Source organism: Ornithodoros turicata, chromosome 7 (assembly GCF_037126465.1).
Source record: "Ornithodoros turicata isolate Travis chromosome 7, ASM3712646v1, whole genome shotgun sequence".
Taxonomy (NCBI): domain Eukaryota; kingdom Metazoa; phylum Arthropoda; class Arachnida; order Ixodida; family Argasidae; genus Ornithodoros; species Ornithodoros turicata.
The window spans coordinates 29,632,981-29,646,216 of NC_088207.1; the positions used below are offsets into that span (position 1 = coordinate 29,632,981).

Consider the following 13,236-nt stretch of genomic DNA (forward strand, 5'->3'; position numbering starts at 1 on the left):
TAACCACCTCGTTTACCCAAATGGTACCTTGGAGATCGCCGACATCGGGTACCGAGACAGTGGCCACTACGTCTGCATTGCTGACAACGGTGTTCCCCCGAATTTAAGGAAGGCTATCAGCCTGAAAGTTTACGGTGCGGTTCGCTTTGAATGCTACAAGGCAAACACACTCCAGTTTTCATGCATTTCTTGATATGTCCGACATGAGAAGTGGCGTCGCTCTTACTGTAGTTCTTTGGCTGCATGGCGTACATGATCGTTGCTGTTGTCATCATTGTCTCGCGGAAAAGACAGTGTCGTTGACAGCTCTATCATATTTCAAAAACACGCAAAAACACGGTAAAGGCATTGGTTCCTGACTCACCAGTACGATAACTGGCATGTGTTTCCGCATTCTGTGCTGGCGCCGTTTTTCTCATAACGTACGTTGACAAAACGAGGCGATATGTGGCGCTACCAGTCCAGAGTCACTGCACACAGTGGAGTTCCGCCTTGTAACACCGCCATCATAGCAGTAGGCATCAACACCACTTCGAAGCAGACGTTGCACGATGAAGTGCTTTCAACTTTAGTCTGCTTCCACACTTTTCAATGGACCGATCGACATGTCGGGCAGTGTGTTTTTGATCGTTTTCGCCCTTTTGGGCACTGCTAGCACAGCAAAAGGTAAGAGTTGCTTTCTGTCATGCCTATGTGGTGTGACCACCGCCGTACTTTTCAGTGACGCCGAAGGTGCATCCCTTCAATTTCCCTGGACCGTCAAAGCCTGGATTGAACACACGCACTTCATGCTTTCTTGCACAAGGTGACACGCCCGTTACTTTCTCCTGGCTACGCAACGGTAAAGACGCCGCACAGCAAAAGAACGTCCGGATCCAATCTCATTCAGACTATACTCTGCTAACCATCGATCCCATCGATGCAAGCAGTGCGGGGAATTACACTTGCATCGCAAAAAATCGGGCAGGCTTCGACAGTTTCACCAGCTACCTCGACGTGGAAGGTAAGAAAAAAAGAATTCTTGCTGCTTGAGGCGATTTTCTCTTATCATACCAGAGTCAAGCAGTGAAGCGTCAAGTCCGTTCGTTGCTCTAAAGTTCGACGACCGCACGTTTTATCGTTACATTGTCACTGACAATCTCAATGAATTCAGACGAATAGCGTACCACACCAAGCTTCGTCAGTGAACACCCTCGAAACATCATGCTCTTCATAACTTGCCTTCTAGCGCCGCCTGAGTGGAAGCACGAACCCCAAGATGTCAGCGTTATCCTGGGAAGCAGCGTATTTCTGGACTGCTCGGCAAATGGATCGCCAGCACCGAAAGTGCGATGGTACAAAGCTGACGGTAGGTACATCTTATTCAATTACGTTACTGCCACGAATTTATCTGGGAAAATGTTGGACATGTCGATCTTCTTTTGCCAATGTAGATGCAAAGAGCAACAAAGCCGAAGAGCTTCCCCAGTCCCGTGGATCGCTCCTGCCAAACGGAACATACAACATATTTCGTCTGCAACTCGAGGACACGGGACGATATGTTTGCGAGGCAGACAACGGCGTCCCACCGCACCTCACCAAAGTAATCAGTGTGCGAGTCAACGGTACGAGCCCTTCGTGAGATGACACTTCTATTGTCTGGCGCCAAACAAAAATACCGCCAGTTCATCAAACCGTTGCAGCTTTTGTCGGGTTTACACCATGTCCCGCAAACACTGATGCATGTACGTGTAACGTGAAGTCCTACCGATATACGGCGCTACATGTCCACAAATAAGCCTACCACAGACGCCATGGTATTTCCTGGCACATACATGTATTCCGTAGTAGGATTTCAAGCAAGACAACTGGTGCTCCACTTGTAAGAGGTGTAGTAGTGTGAAGGCTAAATATACCGTACTCAGAACGATTTTTACAAATCCGTCATGAAAATTTGCTTCTGGACCACTGTTACTCTGTTGGTTTTCTACTCGACGCAATGCTGCTGCACCACAGGTGAGCTGAGTCTATCTTCGTAGCATTTTCGGTGTCGCCGTCTGCGATCTCTTGTTACACCCGTGTAATCCATAACCTTCTCCACATCAGAGAAATCCAGAGCACTCAAAAATGTATCTTTTGTTGCAGATGTACCCGAAATTAGGCCGTTCAGCTTTCCATACAATATACGTGTTGGAGAGCAAGCTTTGGTGTCTTGTCACATCGCGTCCGGCATTCAACCACTGACATTTTCGTGGCTCAAAGACGGCCACACAGTGGATCATCTTGAGGGCCTCAAAATTAGAACGGAACCCAAGTATACAATACTAGTGTTCGAAGCGGTACGAGCGTCCCACGTTGGAAATTATACCTGCATCGCAAAGAACAGACATGGTTTCGACAGTTACAGCGCAGCATTGGCGGTTCAAGGTATGCGGGGACTTCCTCTGCCACTCCTGTCTGAAGAATATTCAATGTTGGTCGCTGTTATGTATGTTTGTACAAGCACCACATTAAGCAATGCTGTTCCATGTAGCCGCACCATCGTGGAAGAAAGTCACGGGTGACACTACGGTGTTGCTGAATTCCACACTTCTATTGGAATGTGTCGCTGTGGGTTACCCAGCACCCAAGCTGAAGCTGAGAAAACAGTCAGGTATGACAGATTTCTGTTCGTTTGGATTAGGAAGTTTTCCAAACTGTAGTCACGCTCTAACCCACGATTGTGATCTGCACGACTGCGAAGGTCCTCCTGGTAACCATTGGGAAGACCTGGCACCAAGTAAGAAGAACAGACTTTTTCCAAACGGCAGCATCGCCATCATGCATGTCACCATCATGGACAGTGGACGATACCAATGCGAGGCTGGAAACGGCGTGCAGCCCAGCGCATTTCATGTCGTTAGGGTGATCGTCAATGGTGAGAGAACAAACGACTTCACACACCGATCAATGTGTGCGCTTGTGTAACACAGCCATGTGCCTACAGCGGACCACGGCATTCATTCTAGCTAGCGCATAAGCGGCGATATGTTTCTAATCGTCGGATTTCTGCGTTTACACACTTGCGGTTCCAATAAGCCTATTCTGCTTGACCTGTCAAGATACAGGACAGTATGTGCGCAATGTACTCAATTTTGGGGTCATCACTTGCTTCAAAGGTTACCGCCTGTTTTTCGATATTCTCGGTGTACTTGAGCGTCTGAAGATCAAGTATGAGAAACATATGGTACATTAGGAAAATATTAATAATTTGGCTCTCCAATCGCTAGGTGGCGTTACCTAGACATTCAGCACATATTTAAGACATACATTGTGCAGCTAGATTTACGTTGTCCACGGTGACAAAGTCAGGCATGATACGCACACTCCAATTACGCGGGCTGTAATCGCCCAACAAGAAGGTATCATATTTGGACACGGTGTGTCGCTAATAGTCCATCAGACGGGACTCACACACCCTTGCGGGCAGGACACACACAAACTTACGTCAGTCCACGGAGAACAACAAGACACGGTTCGTGTGCGCCTGTCTTCGCATGCATTCCCACATTTCAATGACTTGTCTCGGATGAGCTCTACTGAAAGACGGCTGACCGCGCAGAGAGAGCTGCCATACTGCCAAACAAAGAACAGCAAGAGGAAATTCAAGCGATATGATGCCAAGCCTACTTCGCGTGTACTTACAACTGCTCCTGTACGCAGCGTTCGGACTTGCAGGTACTGTGGAATTCTGCATAGCTGTATCTATTTGCCTATTCTGATGTGGTATGCTTTCCAAAATATTTTGCAGCAGAAGCACCAAAGTTACAGCCATTCAGTTTCCCAAACAACGCCAAGCCCGGCTCGAGGGTAATAGCGATATGTCTAACAGCGTCTTCAAGTACTCAAGCCACACTTTCGTGGCTGAAAGATGGCAATGATATTAGCTCATTCAAGAACGTGTTCGTGGACACAAAACGTGGGACTTCGATGATTCTTATCGACCCTGTTGAAGTGGTCAACTCTGGGAACTACACGTGTATTGCTAAGAATCGTGCCGGATTTGACAGCTACACAGCTGTTTTGGATGTGCAAGGTAAGCAGTGCGTCGAACCCATGGTGTTCTAAGCGTCAGAAATATACTCATGGTGTGACCATGTTCGTAGCTCCCCCAATGTGGAAGAGCGTTCCTCAAGACGTTAGAGTAAGCATGGGTGCAACAACAACCTTTCACTGCGTGGCAACGGGCTCTCCGAAGCCTTCCATCAAATGGAGCAAGCAGAAAGGTACGAAGATGTGGCATTAACATGTGTTGAAGCAGATCTGCACGTGTTTGTTTTGAATTTAGCAATGTGCCGTTGTGGCAATGCTGAGTTGTTCTATGTCTATGTCTTCAAAACACACGTTTTCCTTGTAGGCGATGACGGTTTGCACAGTCTGAAGAGCTCTGATCTAGTGCAGGTTCTCATCAATGGAACGCTTATTCTGAACAGTGTGATGGATAGTGATGCCGGTCGGTACGCTTGCGAGGCGAATAACGGCATCATTCCCTCAGCGACCCACGAATTCCTTATCTTTGTGAATGGTGAGCTACAAAAGAAGAGTCGCTGATACAGATACACATGTTTGACACCGGAGGTAACGGTGTAAGAACACTCGACGGCTTTGTTTCTTTTGGGATAGAGCGATACACTATACTGGTATTGGCTCCGGTGTAAATTTTCGTCCTCTTGCGTTGAATAATGCATCACAGAAGCAACAGGCGCCTCACTTTTAGCTGTATGCCAGAAACATTTTCATGAGGCTTGGTAAAAATGTCCTGAGGAGTATTGTACACAGTAGTGAAAGACGTTCGACATATGTATGACAACTGCACCATTCGAAAGTTGCTGTCACTACCGCTGTGTTAGTGTATGTATTATACGATATGTGGCGCCTCCTGTCCGTTGCCGTTTGCCAAATCCACCCTAGTGTCAACGAAACGAATCGTACTCAACAATGGCCGTCTGAAGAACGTTGATATGTCTGTTTACTCGTGTTCACTGTAACGTCTGCACAACTATGTCTATCGACAGCAAGAACGCCTTGCAGCTGTACTGTCTACAATTATGGCTGTACACGATTTTCCTGATACAACCCGATATCCAGGCAGCAAGTAAGTATCAACACGTCACTTAAGTCGTGCGAGCGCCGTAAACACTATCACCGTAGCTGACCTACAGCAAACAGAATGATCCTTCTATCTTTGCAGTACCACCGAAGATTCGCCCTTTTTCATTTCCCAAAGTCGTTGGCCGTGGTGAGAAAGTCTCTATCACTTGTCTAGTCGTAGAAGGAACTCCGCCGGTGTCCTTCTCATGGTCCAAAGACGCTCAAGATTTGCCGGCGTCATCCAGTATCAGAGTTAAGGCTGATGTTGACTTCTCTATGATACTGATCAACCCAACGGAGGAGAAAAGTACCGGAAATTACACGTGTATCGTGAAGAACATCTACGGATTCGACAGCTACTCCGCCTACCTAGAAGTTGAAGGTGAGGTTGTCTTTTCCTCGTAGCTTTCTGTGGAGATTGTAGGGGAACAGTTAGGTGTGACGCATTCTATTTAACCGAGAGTTACCGTTCAGGGAACGATTCGATTCGAAAACATTCAAACTACCGTAATTTACTGTGTATAACGGGCGTGTCATGGATGGTAATGGCCCTCCGGGTCCCTGCAGTGCGTTATGCAGTCCTGTATACCTCCTGTCCTGGTGGCAAGCTTTGATACGTTGCGGGCTCGAACGCTGCCAAGGACGCCACAACTTGGTGACCGGTACTGTTGTTGAGGCACGCAGTCTTGAGATACGCGAGGGACGTGAATTACGGTGTGCCCTGTCCTGTACCGAGATTTCGGTGCACGTTTAAAGAACCCTTATGTGGGAAAAATTATTCCACAAACCGACGACTGTGGCGTCGCTCATGATCAAAGTTCTCTCGCGACGTTAAACCCACGAATTATAAAGAATTAGATAGGTATTTAAAGAGATTGAAACATTTATTTTACTGAAAAACAAGCTTTCGGACGGAGTCCGTCCTTCATCCGTCCGAAAGCTTGTTTTTCAGTAAAATAAATATTTCAATCTCTTTAAATACTTATCTTATTCACTTGCGAGTGCTAGACTTCTCCTATTCTTTGCCTGTTAGTTATCAAGAATTACTATAATGTGATTCATCGCAACGTGATACTTCCTTGTTTTCTGAGCGTAGGCACTAACTGACAGAGCTTCTGTGCGTTATACGCGGTACTTCTATTTTAGAAATGATTTTTTTGCCGTGTGCGCGTTATCTGTGACGCGCGTTATCGGCTGGAAATTACGGTACTAAGGTTTCCTTTGAAAACTGCATGGCGTACACGTCACATTTTTGGCTTTTAAAGTTGTATTTCCCTCAAATTTAAATACAAGCATTTTGTTCGATTCTGCAACAACACAGTACAGATCAAGATACGTGCACCTTTAGAATGAGTCTGAGAAAGAGAGAGTGTCCTTGTGATAGTGGTAGGAATAACAGGTGGGGGTCATGGCCTGGCGATCTTAATCTTACCGCAGCGCGAAATTATGGGCGCTTTATATGCTAAAATGTTCCACAATATCAATTCCACTGGACAAAGCTCTCTTGTCAGACGTGACACATGACTGTCACAGGGTACTATATGCTTGCGGAGGAAAGAGGCTTTGTACTAGCATTGTCTCAACTGCATGCCTACTCGCCCTCAAGGCTAGTAAGAGCGCAGGTACGCCAAAGCGTCCGCGAAATGAATTCAAATGAGTTATTTTTACTCTTATCCTCGTGTGCCATACGATTTATCCAAGTGGTACACTGTGATGGCAGTCCAGAGTCTTAAGCAAAGTCAGAGCATACCATGTCCTGTTCTGCCGCACGTTACGCCCTATTTTCTGAGTGTGTGCGTACTTCTCTCTGGCCACATTTTATAGAGTATTTCCGAGTATTTCCATAATGCTCCTACTCAGTTCCTGATTCATTTACAGCGCCGCCGTACTTTAAAAAAACGGATTCAGACGCAAACGTCGTAGATGGTGGGACAATAACACTGCAATGCCAGGCTTTAGGATCTCCCGCACCAAAAATTGAATGGAAGAGGACAACAGGTATCTACACATTATATCTGGTTGTAAGGAACAGTGGTCTTCAGCAATATATCGCTTCTTTTTCAGACAAGGTTACAGATGAACTGCTGCTTACAAACGGAAGAATCACTGTTCAGAGAAACGGCACGTTCATCATCCGAGACATTACACCCAAGGACAAAGGGAAATACACGTGTACAGCAAACAACGGCATAGGATCCGTTGCGCACACATTGTCCTTGCACGTCCGCGGTACGCAGTATCTCATTTTGAACATGTACAGTTAAAGGTCTGGTGAACCAGCGTACACACTACTTCATTATCATAGTTTTATATCAACATCGTAAATTTAGATTGACTATTGATAAACGGGGATCGTTGGTTCTACCACCTGAACTAATATTTCGGCAGCAAATATGGCAATACCTGTGCTTTTTTACTTTTTTATGTGAACCATGAAATGTACCGACTTTCGACCCTCAACAAGTCCATACAACCAACCACGTTTCATCAACGTGCACTGGGGCAATAGTGCAGTGACACAGAAGGCTGTCCGTAAGCGATGCCACATCGTGAGATGGGTTATCCAGTAAAGCAAGAGAGATTCTGTATGAGTCAACAAAGACTATCAACAATAATATTTCAAGATGATGAATGGGGAATTCCATCGCGAGGGGCGCCATTATGCCAAATTGCTGGTGCTGCAACGATTTACGAAACAGGTGAACTTATATCGTTGCTCTGCATGCTTGGTTTCCTTCGTTCCGTCATCATGTTGAAATGAACGTGCGTGAACATGAACTTGATTTCCTAACCCCGCGGCTGGAAACGTTTGGTGTGGAGGGGAAGGTTGCAGATGTGCAACCATACGTAACTCGACATTCCTGGTTCTACGACCTCGACTAATATTCACGAGAAATACGCGAGGAACACGTCATGAACCTGTGTGATCCTGGGAGACGCAATCGTGCCGTCAGCTACCGCAACAATATTTTTTATTCAGCAGTGGACTTGCGTCGACTTATTGCGAGCCTGCAGCTTGGTCGGGTTCTTGCATACTCTAAAAACGCACCGACTACGCAAGGGGTCTGGGGTTCAGCTGCGAACGACACATCCACTGGTGATTATGGAAGAGAAAAGCTTTTCCGCAAATGTGGTTTCTGGACATCGTTCAAACAGAACTCCCGTAACCGCTTCTGGCTTTCAAGAACACCTTTAATGCTCTATCTTTACGATACGTGGCGCCTCTTGTCTGGTTTCAGGGTTCGAAGGCAACTCACGGATCGCCGCCTAGCGTCCAAACTAATATTACGCCCTGTAAAGACGCCGACCAGAGCCCCTCCGATTTTTGTTGTTCTAATCGCATGTTCCTCGATCGTATGATATCCGCGTTGCAGCTATGAAGTCTGTGACATCACCATGTATCAACGTCCAAGTGATACTGTTCGTTGCCGCTGCAGGACTCATCCAAACCTCAAGTAAGAAAGCATTACCAACTTGTTTACGCTACCAACGTTTTGTCTTGAAAAGTGTTCATGAAGAATTTCTTTGCGGATTTCATGTGGCCCAAGTGTCCAATAATGCCCTTGCTTCCTGCACAGTTCCACCGAAGATTGTTCCTTTCGCATTCCCGAAGGTTGTCAGTCGTGGAGACATGGTCACCGCAGCCTGCTCCGCTCTTAAAGGAACGCCACCCATCTCCTTCTCATGGTTCAAAGACGGTCAAGATTTGCCGTCAAATACCAACATCAGGGTCAAAAGTGACGCTCACTTCTCCATTGCCGTCATCAATCCGACAGATGAAACTAGTTCTGGAAATTATACTTGCATCGTCAAAAACATATACGGATTCGACAGCTTTTCGGCCTACTTGGAAGTCGAGGGTGAGCGACTCATTGACTTCCACATTTTGCAATTATCCCCAACAATTCATTTTGCGACCACATATGGAAACGATATGCGTCTGAGTGATGCAAACAAGCGACATCTTATGGTCATGCGAATCAATGTTTGTGTATCTGCATAGCGTCGCAAGAACAAGTGTAAAAAGAACTCGTTGCTGAAGAACGATTTGCAATATTACGGTAGGCTAATAAGAACAATAATTCGGGGTGTTTATGCCTCCAGACACTAACCACAAGGCGGCTGTGTCTCCTGGTAACTGATGAGGCCACGGTGATTAGTTAAGGACAGCTGACAGTTCCATATTATGCACGTCCTAGCACGTGGTATTAAGAGTATACCTGTCCTTATGGAAAACAACGTGCATACGCAACTTCCTATTTGCATGTTATCCTGATGGCGTTGTCGGTTACCTAGGAAAGCCTTTGAACAGACTACTTGTCATTACAGCTCAGCCATATTTCAAGACAACTCATCCAGACACCAATGTCGTGAACGGCGGTACGGTGGTGTTGCACTGCCATGCGTTAGGGTCACCTGCACCAAGAATAGAATGGAAGAGAACAACAGGTAACCATAAGTTTCCCAGTCGCGGATTTGTACTACCTGGATAATGTGTTTCGGAACATCTTGAGGATCTAATTGGCGCACTTCATTTCTTTCAGACAAGATTACAGATGAACTGCTGCTTACAAACGGAAGAATCACGGTTCAGAGAAATGGCACACTCATTATCCGAGGTGTTATACCCGAGGACAGAGGAAAATACACTTGCACGGCAGACAACGGCATAGGATCTGTTGCGCACACATTGTCCTTACACGTTCGTGGTATGGTATCTCATTTTGGACATGTACAACTGACACCGTGACAAACGAGCATTCACACGATCCATGGTTCTAGATCAGCCATAGACGAACGCGCGAATATGGTCAACGAGCTGGCTACCTCTCTAAACTAATATTTCGGCAACCATACGACAAATACGTGTACATTTCTCTTTTTGACCTACATGAGTGCTGGCTGGCAGGTGCCGATGCGTGTGCTATGGCTCTGCTACAATCCCTCACAGTCAAACACGTTTTTAGAGTGCTCGTTGAACGAGAGTGTAGCGACCATGACGGTTTCAGCAGGAAAGCGAAAAAGACAACAAATGCGGAGCGATTGGATTTCTTTGGCTATTTTACTTTTTATTTCCTTCGCTTTTTCACCCATGCTGCGTACGGTGTGGGTGACCATAAACTTGCTTTCCGAACTCCAGAGCTCTAATAATTTGCTCGTGCTTGTAGAGGGCAGCAGTGCAGAGACACTGCGACATGTGCACCCACTGTTTTCCCACGTAGTTCTATGTATTCCAGTTCACAATTTCGACTCATGCACGGGTAATACGACCAATGCGCCGTGAATGGGTTTGTCCAGGGACGTTGGGAGCGTGCGACGAGTTGCAGCAGCAACGGTTTTACGGTGCTCTTGGGCCCGTCACTGATTGCGAATCTTCTGCGAGTTCGTGCACGTACAATAGACCCCCAACGAACAAGGTTTCGTGTTGTGCTACGAACGACATATCCGACGGTGGTTTATCGAAAGGAAAACCTCCTATCCAAATGTAAATTTCGGACACCGTTCAAAAATAATCCCTGGAACCGCTTCTAGCTGTCAAGAACACTTTTAATGTTCTATCTTTACGATACGTGGCGCCTCTTGTCTGGTTTCAGGGTTCGAAGTCAACTGACGGTTCGCCACCTATCGTCTAAAGTAATAATTCGTTCAGTAAAGACGCCGATCTGAAGCCTACTAAGTTCGTTCTTTTAACAAACCTCTTGTCCCTCGTTTGTGTGATGCCACTGTTGCAACTATGAAGTGTGTGCCATCATTCTGTATTAACGTGATCCAAGTGATTCTGCTACTTGCCGCACCAGGAGACATCGGAAGTTCTAGTAAGAATGCATGACCTATTTACTTACACGACAAACGTTACCTCTGCGCTAGCTTAATGAAGTGGTTATTGTAACTAATAACGCTACACGTTTGCTTCGCCAGCAGTTCCACCGAAGATTGTTCCTTTCTCATTCCCGAAAGTTGTCAGCCGCGGAGACAAGGCAACCGTAACGTGCACCGCTCTTAAAGGAACACCACCCATATCGTTCTCGTGGTCCAAAGACGGTCAAGATTTGTCAGCCACGACCAACATCAGGTTCAAAAGTGACGCTGAGTTCTCCATTGCCATCATCAACCCGACGGACGAATCCAGTTCGGGAAATTATACCTGCATCATCAAAAACATATACGGATTTGACAGCTATTCGGCGTACTTGGAAATCGAGTGTGAGTGACCGCATTATTTTGACATTTTGCGAATGTGCCCAATAATTCATTTTGCTACAATGTGAAAGACCAAAACTATATGAATACCGTAACAGACCGACATTTTACACGTATGTGAATCAATGTTTCCGTATTTGCATAACGTTGCAGAAACATTTGCAACATTAACATATGATCATAACAATAGCTAGCACTCAGCACAAGCTATTCAAGTAGCATCTCGGAGAAAGACGTGTTTCAATAACTTCCTCTGCATGTCGTGATGATGACACTTCGTTAGTTGAAAGCCTCTGACGAACGCACTTGTCATTACAGCTCCACCATATTTCAAAACAACTCATCCAGACACCAATGTTGTGAACGGCGGTATGGTGGTGTTGCACTGCAACGGGTTGGGGTCACCCGCACCAAGAATAGAATGGAAGAGAACAACAGGTAACCCTAAGCTTCCCAGTCGCGGATTCGTACCACCAGGACAATTTGTTCCGTAACATCTTGAAGATCTGATTGGTTCACTTCATTTCTTTCAGACAAGATTACAGATGAACTGCTGCTTACACACGGAAGAATAACTGTTCAGGGAAATGGCACGCTCATTATCCGAGAGATTACAACCGAGGACAGAGGAAAATACACTTGTACGGCGGACAACGGCATAGGATCTGTTGCGCATACATTGTCCTTACACGTTCGTGGTACGAAGTGTCTCATTTAGGGCATGTAAAATGACACCTGGTAAACCAGCACCCACACGCTTCTTGGTTTAGATCAGCCATAGACGAACGGGCGAATATGGTCGACGAGCTGGCTACCACTCGCTGAACTAATACTTCGGCAAGAAGTATAGTACAAGTACATGTACTTTAGTTCCTTTTTGCAGTAAACGAGTGCGGTCAGGGAGGTGTGGATGAGTACGCATTCCCTCAGCTAAAAACCTTGGCAGCCAAAAAAAAAAAAGAGGGTGAAGTGACGCACACAAGTGACTGTAAGAGGTGCGCAAACCATGACATAACCTCAGCAGGGAGGGACAGGAGTCGGCAAACTGTGGCGCGATAGAATTTGTTTGCCTATTTTGCTTTCTTCGTCTGCTTCAGTTTGTTATCCATGTAATGTGCTGCGTGGGTGACCATGACCTTTCCGGGCTCCACAGCTCCAACCAGAGCTCTGGCTCCAACAGTTCGCTCACGCCTTATAGAAGGGTCAGTGTGGAGATGTGCGTCCACTGGTTTGCCACGTAACTCTACATTCCAGGTTCAACAATCCCGACTGACATTTACACAAATCATACGCGAGGAACGTGTGATAAATACCTTGGACCCTGAGAAAGTTTTCGGCCAGTTACAGCGTTAACACTTCGGCGGTGGGCTTCGGTCGGTCGCTTATACGAGCCTGCTGCTGCGACTTTCGTGCATGGACAAGAAATCCCCAAGTAACGGGGTTCGGTGCTGTGGTGCGAGCGACACATGAACGGCCGTTTAGGGAAATGAAATGCTGTTAACAAAACTTGAATCACGAGCAACGTTCAAACAAAATCCCTGTAACCGCTTCTGGCTTTCAAGAACACCTTTAATGCTCTATCTTCACGATACGTGGCGCCTCTTGTCTGGTTTCAGGGTTCGAAGCCAACTGGCGAGTCGCCACCTATCGTTCAAACTAATACTTCGGTCAGTAAAGACGCTGATCCGAAGCCTACTAAGTTCGTTCATGTAACACACCTCTTGTCCCTCGTTCGTGTGATGCCCGCTTTGCAACCATGAAGTGTGTGCCATCATTCTGCATCAACATGATACAAGTGATTCTGCTACTTGCCGCACCAGGAGTTATCCAAAGCTCTAGTAAGGATGCATTTCATATTCGCAAACACGACAAACGTTATATATGCGATAGCCTAATGAAGTGGCTCTATCGAATAATGCTACTTGT

The 13,236-nt window shown here is 46.3% G+C and overlaps 1 protein-coding gene and 1 long non-coding RNA gene across 6 annotated transcripts in view; one reads left to right on the forward strand and one right to left on the reverse strand.

Moving 5' to 3' along the window:
* LOC135400771 (uncharacterized) overlaps positions 1–13,236 on the reverse strand; it is a 155,038-nt gene that overhangs the window by 89,181 nt on the left and 52,621 nt on the right. The gene's annotated exons all lie outside the window — the stretch shown is intronic.
* LOC135400764 (cell adhesion molecule Dscam1-like) overlaps positions 1–13,236 on the forward strand; it is a 41,476-nt gene that overhangs the window by 5,346 nt on the left and 22,894 nt on the right. The window contains exons 1-4 of one of the 5 annotated variants that reach the window (XM_064632668.1): positions 487–666; positions 722–1,003; positions 1,229–1,348; positions 1,434–1,604. The exons of 1 other annotated variant lie outside the window; for it this stretch is intronic. In XM_064632668.1, the coding sequence (XP_064488738.1) occupies positions 606–666; positions 722–1,003; positions 1,229–1,348; positions 1,434–1,604 (634 nt within the window). In that variant the 5' untranslated portion in view covers positions 487–605. Of the gene's footprint in view, positions 1–486; positions 667–721; positions 1,004–1,228; positions 1,349–1,433; positions 1,605–3,476; positions 3,697–3,769; positions 4,055–4,124; positions 4,245–4,375; positions 4,544–9,464; positions 9,559–9,653; positions 9,819–12,745; positions 13,149–13,236 lie in introns of those variants that run through there. 3 more of the 5 variants (XM_064632667.1, XM_064632671.1, XM_064632666.1) reach the window with 3 other exon arrangements.